This window comes from Pempheris klunzingeri, chromosome 21 (assembly GCF_042242105.1).
Source record: "Pempheris klunzingeri isolate RE-2024b chromosome 21, fPemKlu1.hap1, whole genome shotgun sequence".
NCBI classification, from domain to species: Eukaryota; Metazoa; Chordata; class Actinopteri; order Acropomatiformes; family Pempheridae; genus Pempheris; species Pempheris klunzingeri.
In genome coordinates, this window is record NC_092032.1 from 2,131,026 (window position 1) to 2,152,201 (window position 21,176).

Sequence of the window (21,176 nt, forward strand, 5' to 3'; positions counted from 1 at the left end):
TATCGAGGTGGTGCCCCAATCGAGGAGGACTTAACACGAAGTCCATTAATCAATATAATTATTAATTATCTTTGATAATTATTAATGTCTGATAGCTAAATTGCCCCAGAAACGGCGCAAACCCCGACATATTTTGGTGCCACTGTGTAACGCAAAGTACTGAGCACAACAGCTGTGTAGAATGCAGAAAGCTGGGAATGATGACAACTGAGGCCATAAATGTAACTGATAAAAGGCGTGAGAGCAAGTAGATAGATCAGAGATTGTTACAAGAGCAGAGGCCCTTAGAGACCGATTAGAAAATAGGTAACTGAAAGGAGAGAAGAGCAAGACATCAAAGGAAGAGATTGTGTCAGTTGGCAGGGTGGGAAACACATCAACAAAATGTTCTTTTTGTCTTGTGAATTAGGACCATCAGATGGCTCAATCTGGCTTATTAGAGCTTGTTTTCAAGTGGCTCCAAAATTAATTTTGGCTTCCTTCCCACCCTGGGACTGAAGATGGCTTCAGAAGTGAGCAGAGCAGACAGAACAGAGAAGAGAGACAGAGGAGGTAAATGCAGAGCTACAGAATAGTTTTATTAGGCATGCTACAGACGTAATGCAGAATACACGAGAGACCATGAGAGGGAAACTCAAAAAGCAGGAAACCAAGTCGCACCTCCCCTTGTTAGAAAATAATTCATCTTTTAATTGTGCCTCTTCAGAACTATACCAAATCCTTACATTTTGAGCTGTATAAAATCTGACTTAGAAGAAAAAAATACACAAGTATATACTCGAGTCGAGGAATAAACTCAACAGGTAAATTTCTGGGCATTTTCCCTGAAATGCAACATTTCAGTGTTTTCAAATGTTTGTTTCTTTGTTAAAATGAATTAAAGGAACACTAAAAGGCACAGAAACTTTGGTCCAACTGAGTAGCCCTCTCGACTAAACTGTCACATGACAATGAAATCACAGTGGACTCATCTTCTGCTTCCACAGCATGCAATACTTTCAGATGTGAGATCCTATCATAACTATACATGCCTAGAAAACCATTGTCACTGACAATTACACCCCACTGCTAGGGAAAACACATGGAAGGCTTCAAAAACACGAATAAAGGAATACTTAGCCACAGGCCACGTTATGATATGTGACATTATGTGAATTCAAAACTGGGGGAGAACAATCTTGCACTGAACATACTTGTGGAATAATGGAATTCAAGTTATGCTGCCTGGGTCAGGCTGCTGTAAAACTCTTAAATGTTGCCTCACGGATACTCTCTCCTGTTGCTAAACAAACGGAAAATGTCATGAATCTAAAATTCTGGAACAAAAAAAAAAAAAGCGACGCCTGGTTGATGGCAGAGCTTTAAAAACCGACAGAACAGCTTGCACTCTCACAAACCTCCAGTACCAATATCCGATACCAATGTGCCTCAAAAGAACAGGAGCACAATTAATGACCATGTCCAGCTGTAGAAACAGTTGATGTCGTCAAGTAAGGCACATAATTACTGTATCTTTTCAACTAAATCAAGAATTAAACACTGATCTACATCAAACTATCATACAAGGGGACAATCAATCATGTCAATATTTTTGCTTGACATAAAAATACAGAGGTACAGTTAAGAATATCTGGGAGGATCCAGTATCTGCAACGTTCTCAATTGTTTTCTTTAAAAAGGATGCAAGTCAAAGGTTTCAGTCTCTCAAGGAATGACAGGATCAACAAAACCCCAACAAGAAAACTGATTCAATCGATGTGGTCCCCCCCCAGAGTCCAGACACAGTCTGAAAGGTTTCTGACTCAGAGACAGTAAACCCTGGTACTGTCAGGAGTGTGGGGGTAAGATTCTTAAATGGTGGATTTGGAGAAGGAGACTCTCAGGTGCTGATTGCCTCCCATGTTGTAGTTGTGAAGGTCAATCAAGGCCTGGATGGCCTCCTCCACTGTTGACATCTGGATCAGAGCCATTTTGCGATCCCTGAAAAATATGATGCAGTCATAAGTACCACAGGAAATGAACTTGCCTGGGGGCCACTACAAACACAACCCTTAACTAGAGCAAGAATCAAACTGTTCTAAGAGGAGGCCTCTAATGGATCTTCAATAGTGTTGCCAGTTCCATGTGCCCGTTCCTGGGCCATGTGACTTATCTCACTGTGGGGTAGGTCTACGTACTGGAAAAACTTAAATGCTTTCACAGTGCCTCCAGCGTTGGAAAAGAGCAGCCGCAGGTCATCCTCTGTCACATCTTGTCTGTTAAAACAAAGGTCACAGATTACCTTCAGGAAGGAATTTCAGGCATGTCATGACACCCTCAAACTCGTTCTATCTTTAGCATAAAATCTCTGACAGTGAGGTCTGTGGATTATCCAACACGACAAGAACAATGTTTCTGATAAGAAATGTTGCCCTTTCATTTTTGCAATTGGTCAATGCTCTCAGCATCATTAACACAATTACATTCAGCTACAATGTACAGAGTACAGAGAGATGCATAAAACCAACACTATCTACATGGACACAAACGACTCGAGGGAAATGAGAAAGTATGTCTTGTAATTTGGATAAAGTGACCTTTTAAGCCAAGTTGTTTGATAAGCCCGGTTATCATTTACATTCTTTTATGGTGATGCCTGTAAGACACCTGGGCCTAGGCAATAATGAAGTAATTGCATTCATTCAAACTTTCATTTTGGACAATGTGTAAAATGACTACATTGCAAAAATGGAATTATTAAGTGCACAAAAATGTTCAAAATATTTTAGCATTTTAAAAATAAATAAATATTTGGCCACATCGCCGAGCCCTACCCAGGTTTGAAAATTACCTTTGCTGAGTATTAACACACTTGCTCTGCTTCCATTAGAAGTGATACTGCGCTGACTGCCCTGGTACTTACGGGATGTTGGAGAGGTGGAGGGTGGCAGAAGGTGGGAAAATGTTCTGGAAGTTCTTGGAGCCAGGTTTCTTGAAGCGATGAAGTGGGGAGTTAGCATAGTCCTTGGTCAAGCCCTGGTCGTCCAAGCCGTCACGAGGCAGCGCCACCGTCTGGTGCTTGGACAGTGTCACCCGGATGATCTTCCCGTACATCTTTTGGCCATTCAAGTGGCTCATTGCTTTTGGCCGTGGCAACGGAAAGGAAGATCAGAGGTGAGAGTGCTAAAGCCTGTCATATGGTATTCACTAGCTGTACTAACGGAGCCCAATACAAAGAAAAAAGTCCAAATCAATAGAGTTGAAACTAGAACAGCAGGCCTGGTTTTGATCCAGACTGCATCATTTGGTACAGAAAATCCTTTCTGATGTATCTTCTTGATTGTCTTGTGTTTCATCCTTTACACAAAATTGAAAAACAGTGCTAGTTACAGGTTTAATAATAATAATATGTAATACTATTTATAGCACTTAACAGGTGTAAAGTTCTATAGTATGGTTTATGCCCTCCTTTGGATGCAGCCTTAAGAAGATCCTCTTCCTGACAAAGAGACTGCCACTGGCATCACAAGACCATCAGACCTGAATAACTGAACTGGGTGGTAACGGCATCTGCTCACCTAGCTGGGCCTGGTTGGCGTCTGACATCTGAATGAGAGCGCTGTCCTTCTTATTGTACAGAATTTTCACCCTCTGGACATCGCCATACACTCCTGCATTAGAGCCGCAGGCAGGAGGAGAAAAGGTGAGGTGGAGAGAAAGCAGTCAATTAGAAAAAACAAAAGGTTAACACTAGAGACAAAGATATTTAAGGACAAGAAACAAGAAAAGAGAATAGAAGAATACACACAAGAAATTTACAGTAGACTTTAGAGTGAGAGTTGTGTAGAAATAACAGGTAGAGAGAGAAGAGACACCCTCTAAACAGATAAGTTATCAAGCTGTGTCAGATGGCTATAAATAAAAACAGCATGCAAAAAGAATGACTTAACTGTGCATTAACAGATTACTAAGGAGTCCATTTTAGGACAAACTAATCAACATTAACCCAAACCAGTAAACAGGGGGCCAAATGGATTACTAATTACCAAACAAGCTAGTGTGCTCATACAAATATACATTAGCTTGTAATAATTATGATAATAATAATAATAATAATAATAATAATAATAATGACAAATGTCTCAAAGAGAGAACGGAAATAAAACAAAAAGAACAGGTAAAAGAAAGAAACAGAGAGAGGTGATAGAGAGAAAGAGAGAGAGAGCTAACGATAACATACCGAAGAGGGTAAACAGACTTTGGGGCGTAACCATCTTTAGAGGGAGAGAAGAGCAACAAGCAGCGTGAGACAGGTAGAGAGGTAGAAGAGTCGGAGCGGAGCGGAGGTAGAGATGGACAGATCGATCCAGAACGGAGGTAGGTAGGAGGAATGGTGGTTTTTGTTTTTTCCCCCGGAGAGTGATGGAGGTGGTGGATCATGGAGGAGGGGAGCAGGCGGTGGAAGAGGAGTCATGGAGGGGGGAAGGGGTTGGTTAATGTAAAAAGAGATTGAGGAGGAAGGGGTGGTTTGGGGGGTTAAAAGTCCCTCACCGGCACATGGAGACGTAGGGGGAGGCAGGATGAATGGAGGGGAGAGGGAGAGGAGGGGGTGGAGGTAGTGAGAGAGAGGGGGGGATGAAAAGGGAGGCAAATGCAAATTGGGGGAAAAATAAAAAATAAAAAGTGGGGGGGGACAAAAAAATAAAATATAGGTCAGTACACTGGAATAATGCAGGTAGTTTGGTCAGAGATAATGGCTTGGATCAATGTTTTCTTTAGTCAAAATACAGCAAATAACTTGCGCCAAAAAGTCTTTCACCCTAGACAAGCATGGGGTAAAGGTACATTCATGTCAAAATCATAATAAAATCAGCAATACAAAGTCATAACCATGGGATAAAAACAACATGCAGCAGGCTGGAAAATCTGGAGATTTACATTCGGTCAGTGAGGGAGAATGGTTTTACAAGAGAGGGGGGAAACAGAAAACAGTGAGCATGCAGTTTTAATTTTGTTTAGCTGTACATTTGCACATGCAAGAGTTGATGTGAAGGCCACTTGGGTAAAATGTGGCGTTCACAGAAGTCTCAGAGGCTAAAAGAAAGCTGAAGTACAGTATCTTAACCTCAGGGGCTCAATTTGAACGGTTAAGATACTGTTAAGACATTCATTCACAGCCAGAGAGAACAGACTGATGAGGACAGAGACATCTGCTGACACAAATCAAATGCTTTTCAGGTCGAAAAAAAAAAAACAAACGAAAAAACAAAAAGAAAAAGTGAGCAAGCGTTTCAGAGAGGCAGGTATTTGTTCCCAAAACTGAGATACGGGTTAGGACACCACAGAATGCTGTCATATGAGCTTTCATATGAGCTGAGGAGAGGTGAGGAGAGCTTAGAGAGAAAAACAGAGGAGAGACAGTTAGCAGAGTTAGATACAGTTTGACAAGAGAGGGGAAGGGCAGAACATAGGAGGAGAGAAGAGAGGGTTTTGGTGCAGTGACAGAAACGGCAAATCCCCTCTCTCTTACAGGGACATAATGAGTCTTGACCAAAGGGGAAAAAAAACAACAGCAAGGCTCTGGGCATGTAAAGGACACTAGAAAATACAGCAAAGAAAAAGGTTAGACAAGTTTTTTTTGCTTCATTTCAAAACTAACTGGAATAACAAGAGGTCAAGTCTATCTGTTCTAGAAAGGTTTGGATTACCAAGGTGTAACAAATGCACCCTGGGATAGCTCAGTGATTCATGGCCATCACAACAGATACCATATTTCAATCCTCTAAATAATTACAATGTTTTTTGGGCAGTTGGTTTTCTCGTTCAGATATTATCAGTCTGACTACAGAGACATTTTGTAGCTCAAATAAGTCTGTGGGTGCACAAAACCACCCTCAACCTGGCAAAAGAGTTGTTGCTCTCTGCTTTCTAATTTTGAAAGATTTTGAATATTTAAAAACTAAATTGTCCAAGATCACAGAAGTGTTATAGGTAAATACACCAGATTAAGTTGCTTAGTTTCAGTCTTTCTAGTTCTCCTGTCAAATATATACAAAAAATCCTTCCATTGGACATTCTGAATGTATCCTCTATGACCAACACAAGACAATGAAAATGGTCGCACAAGGAGGACAGCTGGCCATGACCAGCAAATAAAAGAACAAAACAGAGGGATGAAGGTGGTGGGTAGAAGAGGTGGACTTTAAGCCTTAGATTGTCTGTGTGTGTGTGTGATTGTGTGTGTGTGTGATACTGACCTCCTCGTTGAGGTTGCTGACCAGCAAGACCCCACTGGACCCCGCCTGCCCAGCTAGGGCCACCCTCCCTGCAGCAGCAGCAGCAGCCGCCGCCGCACTCAGAGGGTTCAGGGCTCCTGACAGGAAGTAGACAGGACAATCATGGCATGGAGAGCAGCACTTCCACTTAACCATAGCATTAACACTCAGTATGTATTGGACTGAAATCCAGCAGCAAAAGCCATTCATCCCATTTAAACTCTTAAAAGACAAGGTTTATAAATTATTTAAACCTGTCCAGAATCTGATCAATGTCTCATCAGAATCCATGTAAAATCTAATCACACGACCATATAGAATGTAGAACTATTTATTCATTCATCAGTAAAGATATGATAAAAGGAAGAAAAATAAAAGTGATCTACCTGGGATCTTACCGAGCAGGGAGTTTGAGTCTTTGCTAAAGGCAGCAGCCACCGTAGGGTCAAGGCTCGGCTGGCCGTCACCAGCAGGCAGCTCGGGTCGCGTGTAGTCGCGACTCTTATCGTTGTTGTACTTGACATTTAGGTTGACCAGCTTGGAGAAGTCGATACGCAGTGTGCAACATGAATTGTAGATGTTCTGGCCATCCAGTGCCTGGCAGGGGAAAGAAAAATAATCATCATACTCCATGGTCAACTTTTACATGTTCGTACTGCAACGCACTAACACTTCACTAGCCAGTTGGATGGTAAAGGTGCTTTAAGGTTTTTGTCATTTTTTGTGAAACTGTCACTATACAGTGGTATGTGAGACAGGTAGTCTGAATAAATCAGGTTCTTCTGGCTCCACCTAGTGCTCCAGTCATTAGCAAGAATCCACTGCGGCTAATCCAAAACAAAACAATCAGAGCCAGGAGTGCGTCAATCTCACTTAAATACCAGAGCGAGAGAGAACCAATACAGAAGTGCCAAAAACTGCAATTCCTGGACTGGCCACTTGAGGCTGGCTCCAAAAGGGAGCAAATCCCCATAGACCCCCATGTTAAAGAGCAACTAGCAGGTTAGAGAGTCCATTCAATCAATGGATGGGAAAATGGGAGAATTTTACTTTCCTGCATCTAAAAAAGCCAAAGACATGTAGATTTAAGTGAGATTTACAAAACAGAAATGAATGGATCTGAAGCTAATTTTGATACTCAGGAGGTTGTGAATGCTTATTCATACAGCTATGAGATATATGTGTGTGTATAATGATGGGCCAGTTTGGCATCCAACACCTTCCAAAAACACCAACTCACTGTAACATGACTGCTCAGACTCAGTACCACGCTGTGAGCAGGCAGGCAGCAAGTGTGGAGCTGCAGCAGGAGCCGAGCGTCGTCTCCTTCACTGTTTTCATCTGCTCATTGTGATACCTTTTCATTGGTACTTTATCAGGGCTAACTCATGAGTGTAGCGTTAGACTCAAACATTTATTTTCAACCGACCTTGGTGTTAGCTAAAGGGCTAGCTTGCTGCTAGGCTGTTAGCTCACAGTGTTCACTGCTAAACCCAACCTCGACAACCAGCGTTACGGAAGCTTGTGTCGACTGCTCAGCTGTTGACATCTGCTGTGGAGTCTGTTGCTGACCGAGCCTCTGGTCCAGTCACTCCGTGATAAGCTACATACACAGCTCTGAGGATTTTTCTATTTAATTCCACAATGTACAATGCTTAAACATCTATCAATCAGTCAAGATGCACTTTTATAGCACCATCCACAAAACTGAGAAGAGATTACAAACAAATAAATCACATTTCACATCTACCAGACACACAGAGCCTGTTTATTCTCACCACAAGAGAGCAGCACGGGCTGCACAGAGGGCAGACTGACAGAAAGGAGCCACAACGCAGAGGAACATATAGTCCAGCCCCTTAGCCTTAGCTAGCTTGGTAGCATAGAACTAGATGGGCATGGGTCAGCTGCCAGGCTTCATTTGGCCCCGCCTCTTTGCCTACTCCCGGCTTATCCAGAAATGGGCAGAGTCAGGCACTGCCAAAATGGCAACCTCCAGAGAACGCCCTATTGAGCTTCATTTGGCCTTTTCAGAAATCCATTACAATTTATTGAATAAATCTTGAATTCTTGTACTGCAAAGCAACTAAAGCTGTCATATAAATGTGGTGGAGTAAAACATACAATATTAGACTATAAGTACAAAATGGTAGAAATGTACAAGAGACTTGGCTGAGGAGGCAGCAGGGGCCGGGGGACAGGCAAGGACTACATGCTTTGGTCTGAGACGCTGAGAATCTGAAAAGAGAACCATTAAACGGTCCACTGCGTTACTAATGTTGCGTAGTTCTGTGAGGCAGTGGCTACTGTGCTGTTACCAGCACTTTATCTGCTCATGCTGCAGGTAGTAAAACTTGACTCACAGCGAATTCTGACATGCCATGGACTGTCAGTCTCGTGTAATACACTTAAGCCTGACCAAATACAGTGCAGCGCTGAAGCTTCCACACATGACAGGAGTAACAACACGTCAACGTTCAGTGCAAAAATGAAAACATTCTCTCCTGGCAAGAGTTTGCAGGTATGTAAATGTGACTAGTGGGAGCTGCAGGTAAGCAACCTCTTACCAGTTTGGCCTGTTGTGCATTGACAGGATCGCTGAACTGCAGAAGGGCCTGAAATTGATTGTTCTTGGTGAATGTAATTATCTTCATGACTGTGCCAAACTTGGAGAAAATCTGCCATTAAACCAAAGAAAAAACAAACTTTAATTAGTTCATATGGTATCATGTGGTGGAGACATTTTATACTGTGTAGGGTCACATCTGTTGCCTGCCTGTTGCAGTACATCCAGCGTTACAGGGTAGAACATGTTGTCGATGATGATCCGTAGGACAGGACTGGAGGCTGCAGCAAGAGCCTCCTGCACATCTGAGCTTGGTGATCCACCAGACTGGACAGCTGACACTGCCTGGAGCACCGCCTGGGTCCGCTACGGCCACACACAAGCTGTAAGTTAATATCTTCAACAGTGGAGCTCAACTGACAAAATGGTGACCCATCTAAATTTATTAATACAAAGAAAAGAGTGCAAGCATTCACATTTGTCCAGACTTGCCAAATACTAAAACAGGTAGCCTCTACGGCTGTAGAGTAGTAGCTCTACAATACAAGGTTTTCTACAATTGAAAGTGTGCTAATACATTAAATGAACTGTTAGTCAGGCTCCACTAACCTGATTTCCTGCATCAGTTTTGAGTTCTTTGTGATTGGAGTACTGAATAAAGACAGGGACATTGCGGACATGAGGCGTTACAGTGGTGTAGTAGTTAACCATAGTGATGGCTGCCTCTTCTGTCCCCATCTCCAAGAAGGCCTGGGAGAGGAGAAAAGAGAAAACTGAGTACAAATAAATTCCACAACACAGTCACCATTCAAAAAGCAATTATCAAAGCATTTCTTCTTAGTTTACATTCATTTTGGACAAACCGTCTACCCATTTCATTGAATTATGTTAAGTAGTTTAACAGATCCTGCAAGTAACAAAAATATAAGTCAACGTGTCACTAATGCAAATTGTTCACTGGAGTGAATTGTAATTCACCACTGTGGTGGTAACAGAAATTTTATCAGCCTGACAAAGATGACGTTGTCTGAGCATTGAGATGAGTAGGCTGCCGAATGATCAAGACAAGCAGACACACCGACATCAGTACCAAGAACAAAGCAGCTGTACTTGACAGGAATCTAGGGGACAAATGCCATGTACCTCTTACAGCCCCCCTCAGCAGGCAGACAATAGGCTTTTGTATGGAGCTGTGGCCATGTTTCCGATAGCAGGACTGAATGAGTCCAAAGTATGCTTGTGACACCTGGTCCTTGACAGATGAAAATGAAACAAGAATTGACCACTGTCCTCCAGAAAAAAACCTATTGTTGTTGCCATCCCACCCACACCTTGCTTGTCCAATATCAATTTATCAATACACTCTGTTCCATTCATTTCCCCCACTCACCTGGTTCTTTCCCTTCAGAGTGAGGATATTCGTGACTTTGCCAAAAGGCAAACCGAGGGCGATTACTTCAGTCTCTGAGGCCTCGTTGGGCAGTTTCCTGATGTGGAGCACACGAGATGGTGGGGCCTCCTCTACCCTCAGCTTTTTACTGTCACTGCCATTGGAAGCCCCATCTAGAATTTCAGCATAAACACTAATTAACTGAGAAAATGAATGCAGTGATAGCCACCCTAATTTTAAGGGCAAGATTGGCAGTATTCTGTTTTTTGTTCGTCATCAAATCTCACAGTTCAGTTGATCCAAATCTCTCAGTTGATCTCCAAATCTCTCTCACTTTAAAGGATAAGGCTACCCATGAGACACAACCAACAACAGGCATTTTCAGACTGGAACTTTTTCATAGTTCTAACGCAAGTTGGAGGACCCGGTCCTTTTTTACTGTACCCACACTGCAAGATCTTGGAACAAGTGTGGTTCTTATGGTGCATTTCCACCAAACACGAAGTGAATATTTCCCATGTGCGAATTACATACAAAGTCAATGCAAAGACACGAATAGATGCAAAACTGCGGCAGGCACACAAAGGGCACGAGTGACGATGCACAAATGACGTGAATCAAGCGCATGTCATGTGAATGAAAATATTCAATTTGAGCGAAAAATTCGCCTGGCAGAGAACTCCGCTTACTCACAGAGACAGCTTCAGTGAACATATCCTCGAGGGGAATCTCAGCACTGACAGGCTGCCCTGGCAGTGAAACAAACATGAAGCAGGCCAGCCGGAGTCTGTGGGCACCGGGAGTTTAATGATACCACTCACCATGTCACAGAGACGGGACAGAAGAGGGCTGGAGAAAAGCCAGCGAGAAAGTTGGACTACATGTTAAATTCTGAAAATGTGTCTGTTACTTGATTCTAGTGTTCAGTTGTACTTTTCTTTGAAGTAAGTTAGCATAAGCACTAGTCCCAGTTAGCAGCAAAAGCATTTGCTCAAGCTCTCTCATCATTGTGCTTACTTCGGCAAGTAATGCGAATAATTTGATCTGATCAATCTCGAACGCATAACACGAGGTGAATTGTCGCTCACGTTTAGTGGAAACACCATTAGAGCACATTTTTAGCTTCTACTTCAGAGTAGGAGAGAGGAATCTTCAGTGGCATAAGTGTATGCTAATTGGTCAAATACTTGAGCCAATGCAACACCGGCAACTGCCATTTTTTAAAAAGTTCTGTAAAAACATTAGCTGTGTCAACAGACAACAGCTCGTAACCAGGAAGAAATAGAAGAAAATGCAGAGAATGGACAGAATGGACTGAAGGTAGTGATTGTAAACTATAAAAAATGTGGATATAGCTTCCAGGTCTGAAAAATGGAGCCAATCCAGAAGTGCCTTACACCTGCATTCTTTCTCATAGCGTGCAGGGGGCGACTCTGCTGGCTCCAAAAAGAAGTCCAAATGTAGGGGGTTTCTAAGAATATGGGCCTAAAATCCACAAAAGCTTGCATTTTCTAAACCAAATGTTCAGAAACCTCCATCATATATTAAGAAATCTACTAATTTAATCAACAAGATTAACACTAAAAATGTTATCTAATGATATCATTCTGGTCACCTTAGATGTGGAAAGCCTTTATTCTAACATCTCCCATGACAAAGGTTTGGAAGTCCTTGAGTATCATCTAAAAGAGCCGCACTGAGGAAGCACCCAGCACATTTATTTGTGAGCTGGCTGCCTTAGTCTTGAAACTGAAGTACTTCTCCTTCATTGAAGATTTCTATCTACAATGCAAAGGTACATCGATTGGTTCCACCTTTGCTCCGGAGTATGCTAATTTATGTGGGGTTTTTTTCAACATAGTTATGCATGTCTTCAACATTAACAAAAATCCTTTTGTTCACAAAATCCTAAAATGGATCAGATATTTAAATATCTTTTGCATTTTCCAAGGGACCAGCAATGAGTTGAATGATTTTGTTAATCTAGTAAATAAAATGAATGCTGATCTTACGTTTGTGATCATGATCAAACAAAATGGTCGGTCTTGGATATGTGGATTAAAATATGCAAAGCAGTCCTATATCAAAAAGAGACATATGAATACATTCCTTCTTGTTAGCAGCGCTCATCCTAGAGCTTTGAAATATGGCGTACCCCTAAGTCAGTTCTATAGGCTTACACGCCTGTGTCACTCCAATGAGGACTTTATGGAAAAAGCCACAATGAAAAAAACATTTTTGGACAGGGGCTACTCTTAACCATGTATTGATGAGGCTTACCAAATTGCACTTTTTAAATCCTGCTCTGATCTTCTGCAAAAAAGTGTCAAAAAAGACAAAAGCTACTCTGTCTCCAGCATCACTACTTATACCTCTCAGGCCCACATTCTTAGGAACACCATCCTTAAACACTTTCCCATTTTGACCGCAGATCCTACCTTAGTCCAACAGTTTAACGATCCTCCCCTCTTTGCTTTTAGAAGAGGCCCTAACTTAAGTAATTAGCTTGTGCGAGCCAACATTAAGGGAGGTCCAAAACAGACTCTTTTAGCTCCTTTAAAAGATGGGAATTACCCATGTGGTCATAGTGCTCAGTGTCACAACACATGGAAAACTCCCATTTTTAGACATCCAAGATCTGGCAAAAGTTTTCCTGTTAAGGGTCTTGTTACATGCAGCACAGAAAATGTTATTTATTTACTAAAATGCCCATGTGATAAGATCCGTAGATAAAACTGCACATATGCTGAAGCAAAGGATTAGTGAGCATAAAAGCTCCATCAGACACAATGATGTGAATTCTGTTGCCCATCATTTTAATGAATTTTCACACCTCATCTCTTCTACGATTTCAGGGCATTGAACATATTTAACTGCCAAGAGGGGGAGATATGGAAAGAAAGATATGCCAAAGGGAGCCGTTTTGGATTTACACTCTAGATACACTTCAGCCTATAGGTCTAAATGAGGATTTTGATATGAGTGTGATACTGTAATCCAAGATCCGTCTATTCACTTTTTCATTTCTCTATGTGGAATGTGGAGCTCATGGTGCATGATGGCCTCTGCCTGATGGTTCCCCATAGCTCTCTGTTCTGTGTTGGGTCCTTGAGATCTCTTGTCTGATAAGGTGTGATCTCTGATTCATGATGGCTCTTAGAGCCCCATTTATTCTTGTTGAAAATGTATGATACCACTAAAAAGATGCTTCCTCTTTTTGCATTCATGTGTTCTCCTGTGCCAATTATCCTCTACCCTGATTTTTGTAATTTATTGCAGATATGGCCCCCATTTGTATGCCATAGTACCACATCTAGTACTAGAACTACAATTCCAGGTGGAGCCTCTGCCATCGGGGTACAGGGTGTTCTACATGCTGCCAATGATTGGAATGGGATTGGTTATTTCTAACTGCCTTTACATTGTTGTTTCACATATGCTCTGATGAAGGTCTGATAGGCTGAAAGCTTAGCTATTAAAATGATTTACTGCATAGATCTAAGTGTGCGAAAACTTATTTCATCAATTTGCAATCTTCATGCTTCCATGACCTTAGCGAAGTTTCAGCCAGATGAAGCAGTGGTTATGTTACATTTTCTCTCTTAGTTTGAAATTGAAATACTTAAGGATACTTAAGACTGTCAAATCATGATTTTTTTCCCCCACTTGAATGCATGGCACTCCCAAGGAGCAGCCTTTGTGGCCTTTGGTACATCAATAAATCAGGGTTTACCTTAAATTTATTTGCAACACATATTTTGTGCTGCTCAAATTTACTGCTCTGGTTCTTCCTGAGAAGAGAAGTACTGGAAGTAATAATTATCTAGATGATGAAAAGTGGCAGTATGCTGAGAATGAAAACAATTTAGCCTTTGCCAGGCAACCCAAGGTGATTAATTCTGTTTTAACAACCGAAGTGTCCCTGTTACAAGCTGGAAGTATTTTGTATTAAAAGCTATCACAACCTGACTGGGAAATCCTGCATTTAAAAAGGTCCATCCACCTCTGCAATATTATTGGTAATTCAAGATCACCAATGGTTGATATTGTGAAGCTTGTTGAGAAACTTTATCTCACTTTATTAGACAGGTTCCCAGGGTGATATTACCTTGGATGGGGGTGTCAAATTTCAATGGTATACTGGGACTTTGATTAAAAATCTCACAAAAACCTTGTGTACGCCTTTAACATTGTCATTATTCTGTGTTTAATATCTTTACCCATCTTCTCTTTATGGCAGTGTGAACAGCTCTTCTAGTCATCCATAATTCTGCAATTTTCTTTCAGAGATGCCTCTGATATCTTCTGAACAGCGAGGAGGCATTAAAATGCAGTGGTATCCACTATGTCTGTTCCAGTCACATGCTGTGGTGTGTGGGTGCCCACCTACTGAGGAGCGTTACTCAGACACTAAATAGCTCCCATGAGAGAACGGTTCATCTCTCGCAGGCTGTTTCACTTTTCAAACACCTATTAATCCTTTGCTATCTTTTAATTCTGTCAGTCACTTCTGATCAAATGGTTTCATGCAAATTCCGTCAAGCCCCTCCCTGTTCAGGGGTGGTCGGAACGAACTCACCACTGATACTGCTCATGCCAGAGTTGGGACTGTTGTACATACTCAGCTCGTCTGATCCTCTCTGCGGAAAAAAGGCAAAGACATGACAGTCAGGCACAGTTGTGCAATAATTGAGAAAACAATTTCCATTTTCCAGATAGGCCTTCTAAGACGACAATGAAACAGAGGTCTCTGAAGAAAGTTTATAAAGTAACAAAAGCAGGGTAATCGCATAGGTGGAAGGGGGCATAAAGCAGCAGAGTAGTCTGGCTCCTCCTTTTCTGGTGTGGATTTAATCTTGCTGAATTTAAGATGTCAAGATGGGTCATTTCATCCTGAGCTATCCTGGGTCCCAGAAGACATGCCCACACTGACGGGCGCCCTGTGCTCTTAAACCTGACTGATGGGATGAGGAGGAATCTGGCTAGGGACCCATAACACACACAACTTTATAATACCTTCATACACCCTTTCTCGCTTCTGTCTGACTGAATTTGAGCCAATTGTTCTTGTTCTTGTCACTAACATTCTTTATGGTTACAATAAACTAGATGTTGCGGGCACAGCCACATGACAAAAATAAATTGAAAGGGTAATAAAGTTGTCTAACTTGGGCCAAAATGTGAGCACACAGGGAATAAGCTCCAAGAAACCAAAAAAAGCTTTCTCTCACAACAGCTGGAAACCCTCTGAGTTTTGTCTATGACACTGAAATATTGATGAAATAAACAGGATGGCAAAGACCCACCATATCAAAGGAATCAGTATTTTATGAGTGTTCTGTTTCCCTTTGAGGGAGGACTTAACTTGTAGAAATGCAGCTGGCACTCAACAAATCAGGTTAGGTAGCCAGAACAACAATTCGCTTCCACAAGTAAATAGGTTTGCTTGGTGATCAGCTGGGACAAAAGCCCTACCCGTTTCATTAAAGCCACTCTCATGCTATGAAACCTCAAAACAAATATTTTAAGGAAATCTGATAGAGCTGGCCTTAACATTTGGGCATGTCGAAAAAATGATTTTATAATGAAATGTGGTCTGATCTTGATGGCATGTCTCCTTATTTTATTTATCTATTTATTTCATGGATTCATGGATGTTTGTTATGTTACAAAGGGTTTACAATACAGCATTATCCACAGGTAAATCCAATTTTCTGTGTTAAGATTGTTGTTTTTCGTTCAGTAGAACCGACTGTAAATCCATTAGAACCACCAGTCCAACAAACTAGGAAGCCAAATCATCCAATGGTGGTGAATATTTTCTTGTATGATATTAAGTGAATATCTTTTGAGTTTCCATTCAACTTTATGTAGTCATCTGTCATAAGCTTTTTCACCATTTCCTGACATTTTATGTGTAAAATGATTAAGAAAACAATCTGCAGACATAATAAAAGCATTTACTGCCCTTCAAGTTCACGCTGACCCCTTTGAAGAAATACCTTTAAGAATTACAGCCTCAATGTTGATAACCCTTTTGTCTAACGTTTAGAAATGTCTGCAACAATGCCCTCTCAACTCTGCTTTATGTGAAGTCAACTCAAGCATAGCTATTCGACCTGTCACTGCTGCCCGCTGTGACACCTTCACTAATATTCCAAAGCATTAAGTTGTCCTTGAATGCATCTTTCAGGTCCCTATTTTATTCAATTAGACATTAACTCCCAAGTAATTCTCCCAACTGTTTGTCCTGCTGTCCATATATCACAAAGCTTCAAGGTATGATGAATGCAATTTGTGGTGATGAGTGGGCTAATGTTGTGTTTTCCTGTTTCTGTTCATCGTTTCCATGAATAAATCCAGACATGACAATGAAAAGGTCTGTTTATAGTAGCCTCCTGTCACAGGCACACGATAGAGCAGCACCTAGGTCAGGGTTAGTGAAGAGCAGCACTTTCTTTGACACCAGAGGGTATTCATGAATCTATGAATCAGGGCCCTCATTTGTATCCATTACGTATGCACAAAACATATTCTGAAAGAGGCGTACTTCTGAGCCCACGCAAAAGTTGGATGTATAAAAGCACAGATGACAGTACGATGAGCTCATTTGTAAGGAAACCCCTACCTATGTGAGGCAGATAGTGAGGTGATGAATTTACTTCAGATTGAAGAAATCGAATGTGAGAGGCGCCATTAATTTCATTGTGTGTCAGATGTTACTTTAAACATTTACCAGCAGTGTTAGGTAGTATTCAATCAATCAATCAACCAATCTTTATTTATATAGCGCCAATTCACAACAGCGTTATCTCAAGACGCTTTACATAAAGAGCAGGTCTAGACCAAACTCTTTGAAAAGCTCAGGAAATGTCTGGTTTTGCTTTACCAAATATTAAGAATAGACCAAGTCTATTTCACTTCAACCATGTTTACTAGACTAACAGTGTTTCATGTCATTTGTGTGTAAAATAGCAGCAGTGGACATGGCTGTGCTGCTGGGCGCACTGCAGTGGGTGTTACACACACTCTGCCTTCTCCAGTCACCTCATCCAGCACATCACAACAACCACCAAACAATATGCGCTTTCTCACCTCCACCTCACCAACAAACACCTCGATTTCTGTATCAGAGAATTCATTTTTTCTTGGTCCTCCTCCGAGGTGTTGTAGTGTAAGAGTTACTAAAAAACAGTGCGATGTGTTTGCTGCCACAGACAAGAAATAGAAAGTCCCGGTGTACTGTAACATTATCACGGCATTTTCTTGTGACATTAATGTTCACCGCAGCACTGGTCCAGACCATGTAAAACTAACGCTGGGAGCGAGTCAGGCTAAAGCCAATCGAAACAACCCAAGAACGGTTTGTAGCTGTGGGGGTTGAAGCAATTTTAACAAACATAGTCAGGTGATTGATCCTGTTTGATCACAGATATGGTGTATTGCTGCAAGTGTAAAGTGGGGCTTGTAGTTTTTTAATGCTAAGCAGCCATCTCTCCTCGCACTGTGAGTTTCCAGTGTATTTTTCTGGTTCACACATATCGGTTTTTAGGGGCAAATGAGAGTAAAATACTCACAATGCAGAGCCCCACATGATGATCTTTGTATTGATCATCTATGTGGAAGAATGATGTAGCAGAATAAGAAGTAGATCCATGTGCGCACACTTCCAGGTGGACTGGGATTTATAAAAGGGAACTGCCTGCATTTGTCTGTACAAACAATTTTAGACTATGGCATATAGGAATGCTTGAAAAAGCACAGATGCGTTCAGGGGCTGGCCAGAATATTGTTTTTTTCCCATACTGATTTCTTTCAACTGCATCAGTAAACAAGCAATAACAATGTGCATGTTGTTTCACAATGAATGTGTGCTTTTTCAACCCCACTTTTTGAACAGATAACTTTGCTTTTATAAAATATTTTAGCAAGTTTGAATACAAAAATGGTTATATCTGTCTGTGTCATATGTATGTATGCCATATGTAGTGTTTGAATAAAAAAAATTACATTTCCTGTGCAAAAGTATGCTGAGGTCATAATTTAGCATTTTCAAGTTTTTACCAGAAACAAAACAGCTTTTATTTTGACAAATATCACAGGAAGTCCTCTGTCCCATTAGCCCTAGCTTCAGAGCAGAGCATTTAGGCCCAGTCAGGACTACACACTACACTACACTACTGTGGTCTAACAGTAGGTCCAAACTATGCTACATACAATATGCTACAACCTACATTACAGGCTAGTATTCTTTAGGGTTATTTTCCAAGTTTATTATGAATTAGAAACAAATGCACATAACGTTGAACCAACACAACAAATGCTTCCTTCTGAGATCAAATATGCCCAGATGAGTTAAGTGGCTTTGCACTCTGTCACAGCAAAGTATGAAAGCTCAGACAATATTTAATTGATCACTCACTGCTGTAACTAATAGAGAACACAATGAAACACCAACATGTTATGGTACAATATAAAATGGGCTTCATACTGAAAGTGCAGCTTTATTTCTTTTCAGATGTCAATGAAATGAATAAATGTCCTACTATATCTCCCCTTGCCCATCACTAATCATGCACCTCCACTTTTAACCACGACTGAGTGCCCATGGTGTGATGTGTGTAGTGAACACTAAGCAAGAAACCAAAGCAGAAAACTCACCTTCACTCCAACTGCAACATCACCGATGCTGTAAGAGAAACAATTTTTACTGGGTCAGAATGTAGGGGTTTCAAATGGAAAACACATTTAAACAAAAAGCAAAAAAAAAGAAAACGAGATACTGTCAGACACACGAGCATCTGATGTGGATCACCACTTCTTTGTAGACAGTAACAGTATCTTAAAGCTTTTATGATCAGGTCTAAATTGCTATGTGGCGATCTGGCACATCACATATTGAACAAACTGCAAAGTATTATTACAGATTTTAAAGATGTTTGTTAGGATAAGTGAAAGAACACAGTGTTAAACACTAATGCTGGCTACTTAAGCCCACCTACAAAGTTCAACAACAACTTTAGTCCCACTGTGTTCCAAAGCTGTTGGGTTATATCTATCTGGTTATAATACTCTTTGGTTATTAATACATTTTGACTCATTCATCTGAATAGAGAATGAGGATACAGTTTATTCACAGCTATACATACACACATATATACATATATGTATGTATTTATGTGTGTATGCATGCATGCATACACACAGATATAAACACTATCTAGCGTCATGATGTTGCAAGTACTTGAATCCCATTTCTGTCCATGCTCACGTAACGAGGTCATGCTTCACGAATGCATGGTCAACCTTCAGTCGTTTAACGGCACACCCAAATACACTTAACGTAAGTTTTGACGTTACACTTGATAGCCAAGTCAGTTTGCCTCTATTAGGGTGATATCCACAGCAATTTGACAATGTGTGTTTTTTTGCTGGACAATGGAGGTGTTTGCTTACGCTGGCACAGACTGATTCGAAACCAGAACCCAGCTCATGCTAATCAAAGGACCCAGTGGTTATACCGGACCCGCTCCGTCAGCTAAAGCTAGCTAGTAAGCCACAACACAAAGGATCAACACTGACGCTACTATACATTAGTTAGCATTTCGTTGTGCTAAACTTCACTTCCCGCTTCGTTAGCGCCCTGTTGCAAATACTCTCGCGGGGCAGCAGTAGATTATGGAACAGTATTTACACGTATGTGTAGCACGGCATCGTAAACACTGAGAATTGTAACAATGGGGGCAATGAAATAAGCAGCGGGCGTTAGCTACGTTATGCTAGCATGCTAACATAAGGCACTTCCTTAATGGAAGAGAGCGCGTGGCTATGGAAACCCGTTAACACAAGCCTTCGGCGGCTCCTCGGCGTGGCCATTAAACGCCTCATTCGCACACTCCGCGCCACGCACGACCTCAATGTTGCTCAAATGATATGTAGTTAGCACCGCTGATAAAATATTACCCGTCCATATCTGTAGAAGTTTGTCAGAGCCTCTGCTGTCGGTCCTGTTGTCTCTCCAGTTTACATCGACACTCCGCACGCACACACACAAATACACACGAGAGCAAAATGGAGGAAATGTGAACTTACGTGACGATCAAATGGCGGAAATGGCCGAAAAGTGCCGAAGATTGTCAGCGTGTGACTAAGCTGCAGAGTGAGCAAAAACACAGGTTTGTGAGGAAACATTTCATTCGCAACATCCAAGTAAGCTAATAACATAATACAGCAATGTAAGGTTGTGACTGTTAAGAATACAAATGCTTACTATTAAGGAAAAATAGAACAGAGACAGACAGGTATCTTCACACTGACAGAGCTCCTTGCATGTTGTCATGGCCTTAATGGCTAAAAGACCATATAAGTTACTATCTATATAACTAAATTATTTTGGACTAAAATACTGGTCACTTGAGGGCAGTGAAACAAGCTGTACGCACAACATATATCAAATAACAGCAAACTTTATGTCAGCCTAGTATTTAGAGTGGTGCTTGTGTCCACCTGACGAAGTTCAATATTCACTCTTTTAGCTCTGTGTTTGGTATCCACCAACTGCTGAGGGAAATATCTGTATCTTTAGCTCCTAAATGCTCCACCATGTTCACCAGCTAGGTTTTAAAACCTCTTTCAAACACAGTTCCCTGTGTATTACTGGGATAACCTTTCAGACACCTCCTCACTTTCATTATGCAGCTTCATTGAGGAACATTTTCAGTTTTGCATCTTTTGGCAACGCCTCAGTAGATGGGGGTAATGCAACGGTTATGGATGCCACCCGCCATAGAACGCAACAGAAGGAGGCAAAGATGTATGTGTACACAGCGGAAGATATTTCACATTACTTCCAGGAACATGGCAGGCGAGCTCCATTCGTTTTCATCCTGCCAGTGTTCCTGTAATGTTTTCAATATTCAACGAGTTTGTAAGACAGGTAACCCTAAACCTTAATCAAGTTATGGAT

At 41.3% G+C, this 21,176-nt stretch overlaps 1 protein-coding gene across 3 annotated transcripts; it reads right to left on the bottom strand.

Moving 5' to 3' along the window:
- Nucleotides 1–557: 557 nt before the first annotated feature.
- Nucleotides 558–20,264, bottom strand: LOC139220839 (polypyrimidine tract-binding protein 2-like). 3 transcript variants are annotated; one of them, XM_070852693.1, is made up of 14 exons: nt 20,174–20,264; nt 18,872–18,899; nt 14,832–14,850; nt 10,211–10,383; nt 9,430–9,570; nt 9,031–9,186; nt 8,822–8,932; nt 6,641–6,851; nt 6,237–6,352; nt 4,220–4,253; nt 3,558–3,650; nt 2,903–3,119; nt 2,178–2,255; nt 558–1,980 (listed from the first exon to the last, which is right to left on the bottom strand). In XM_070852693.1, the coding sequence occupies exons 1-14, from the start codon at nt 20,179–20,181 to the stop codon at nt 1,851–1,853; spliced, it is 1,515 nt and encodes a 504-aa protein (XP_070708794.1). In that variant the 5' UTR covers nt 20,182–20,264; the 3' UTR covers nt 558–1,850. The 3 variants fall into 3 exon arrangements, with proteins under 3 accessions (XP_070708794.1, XP_070708793.1, XP_070708792.1); XM_070852692.1 differs by having other exon boundaries at nt 6,653–6,851; nt 14,790–14,850; XM_070852691.1 differs by having other exon boundaries at nt 14,790–14,850.
- Nucleotides 20,265–21,176: the final 912 nt, after the last annotated feature.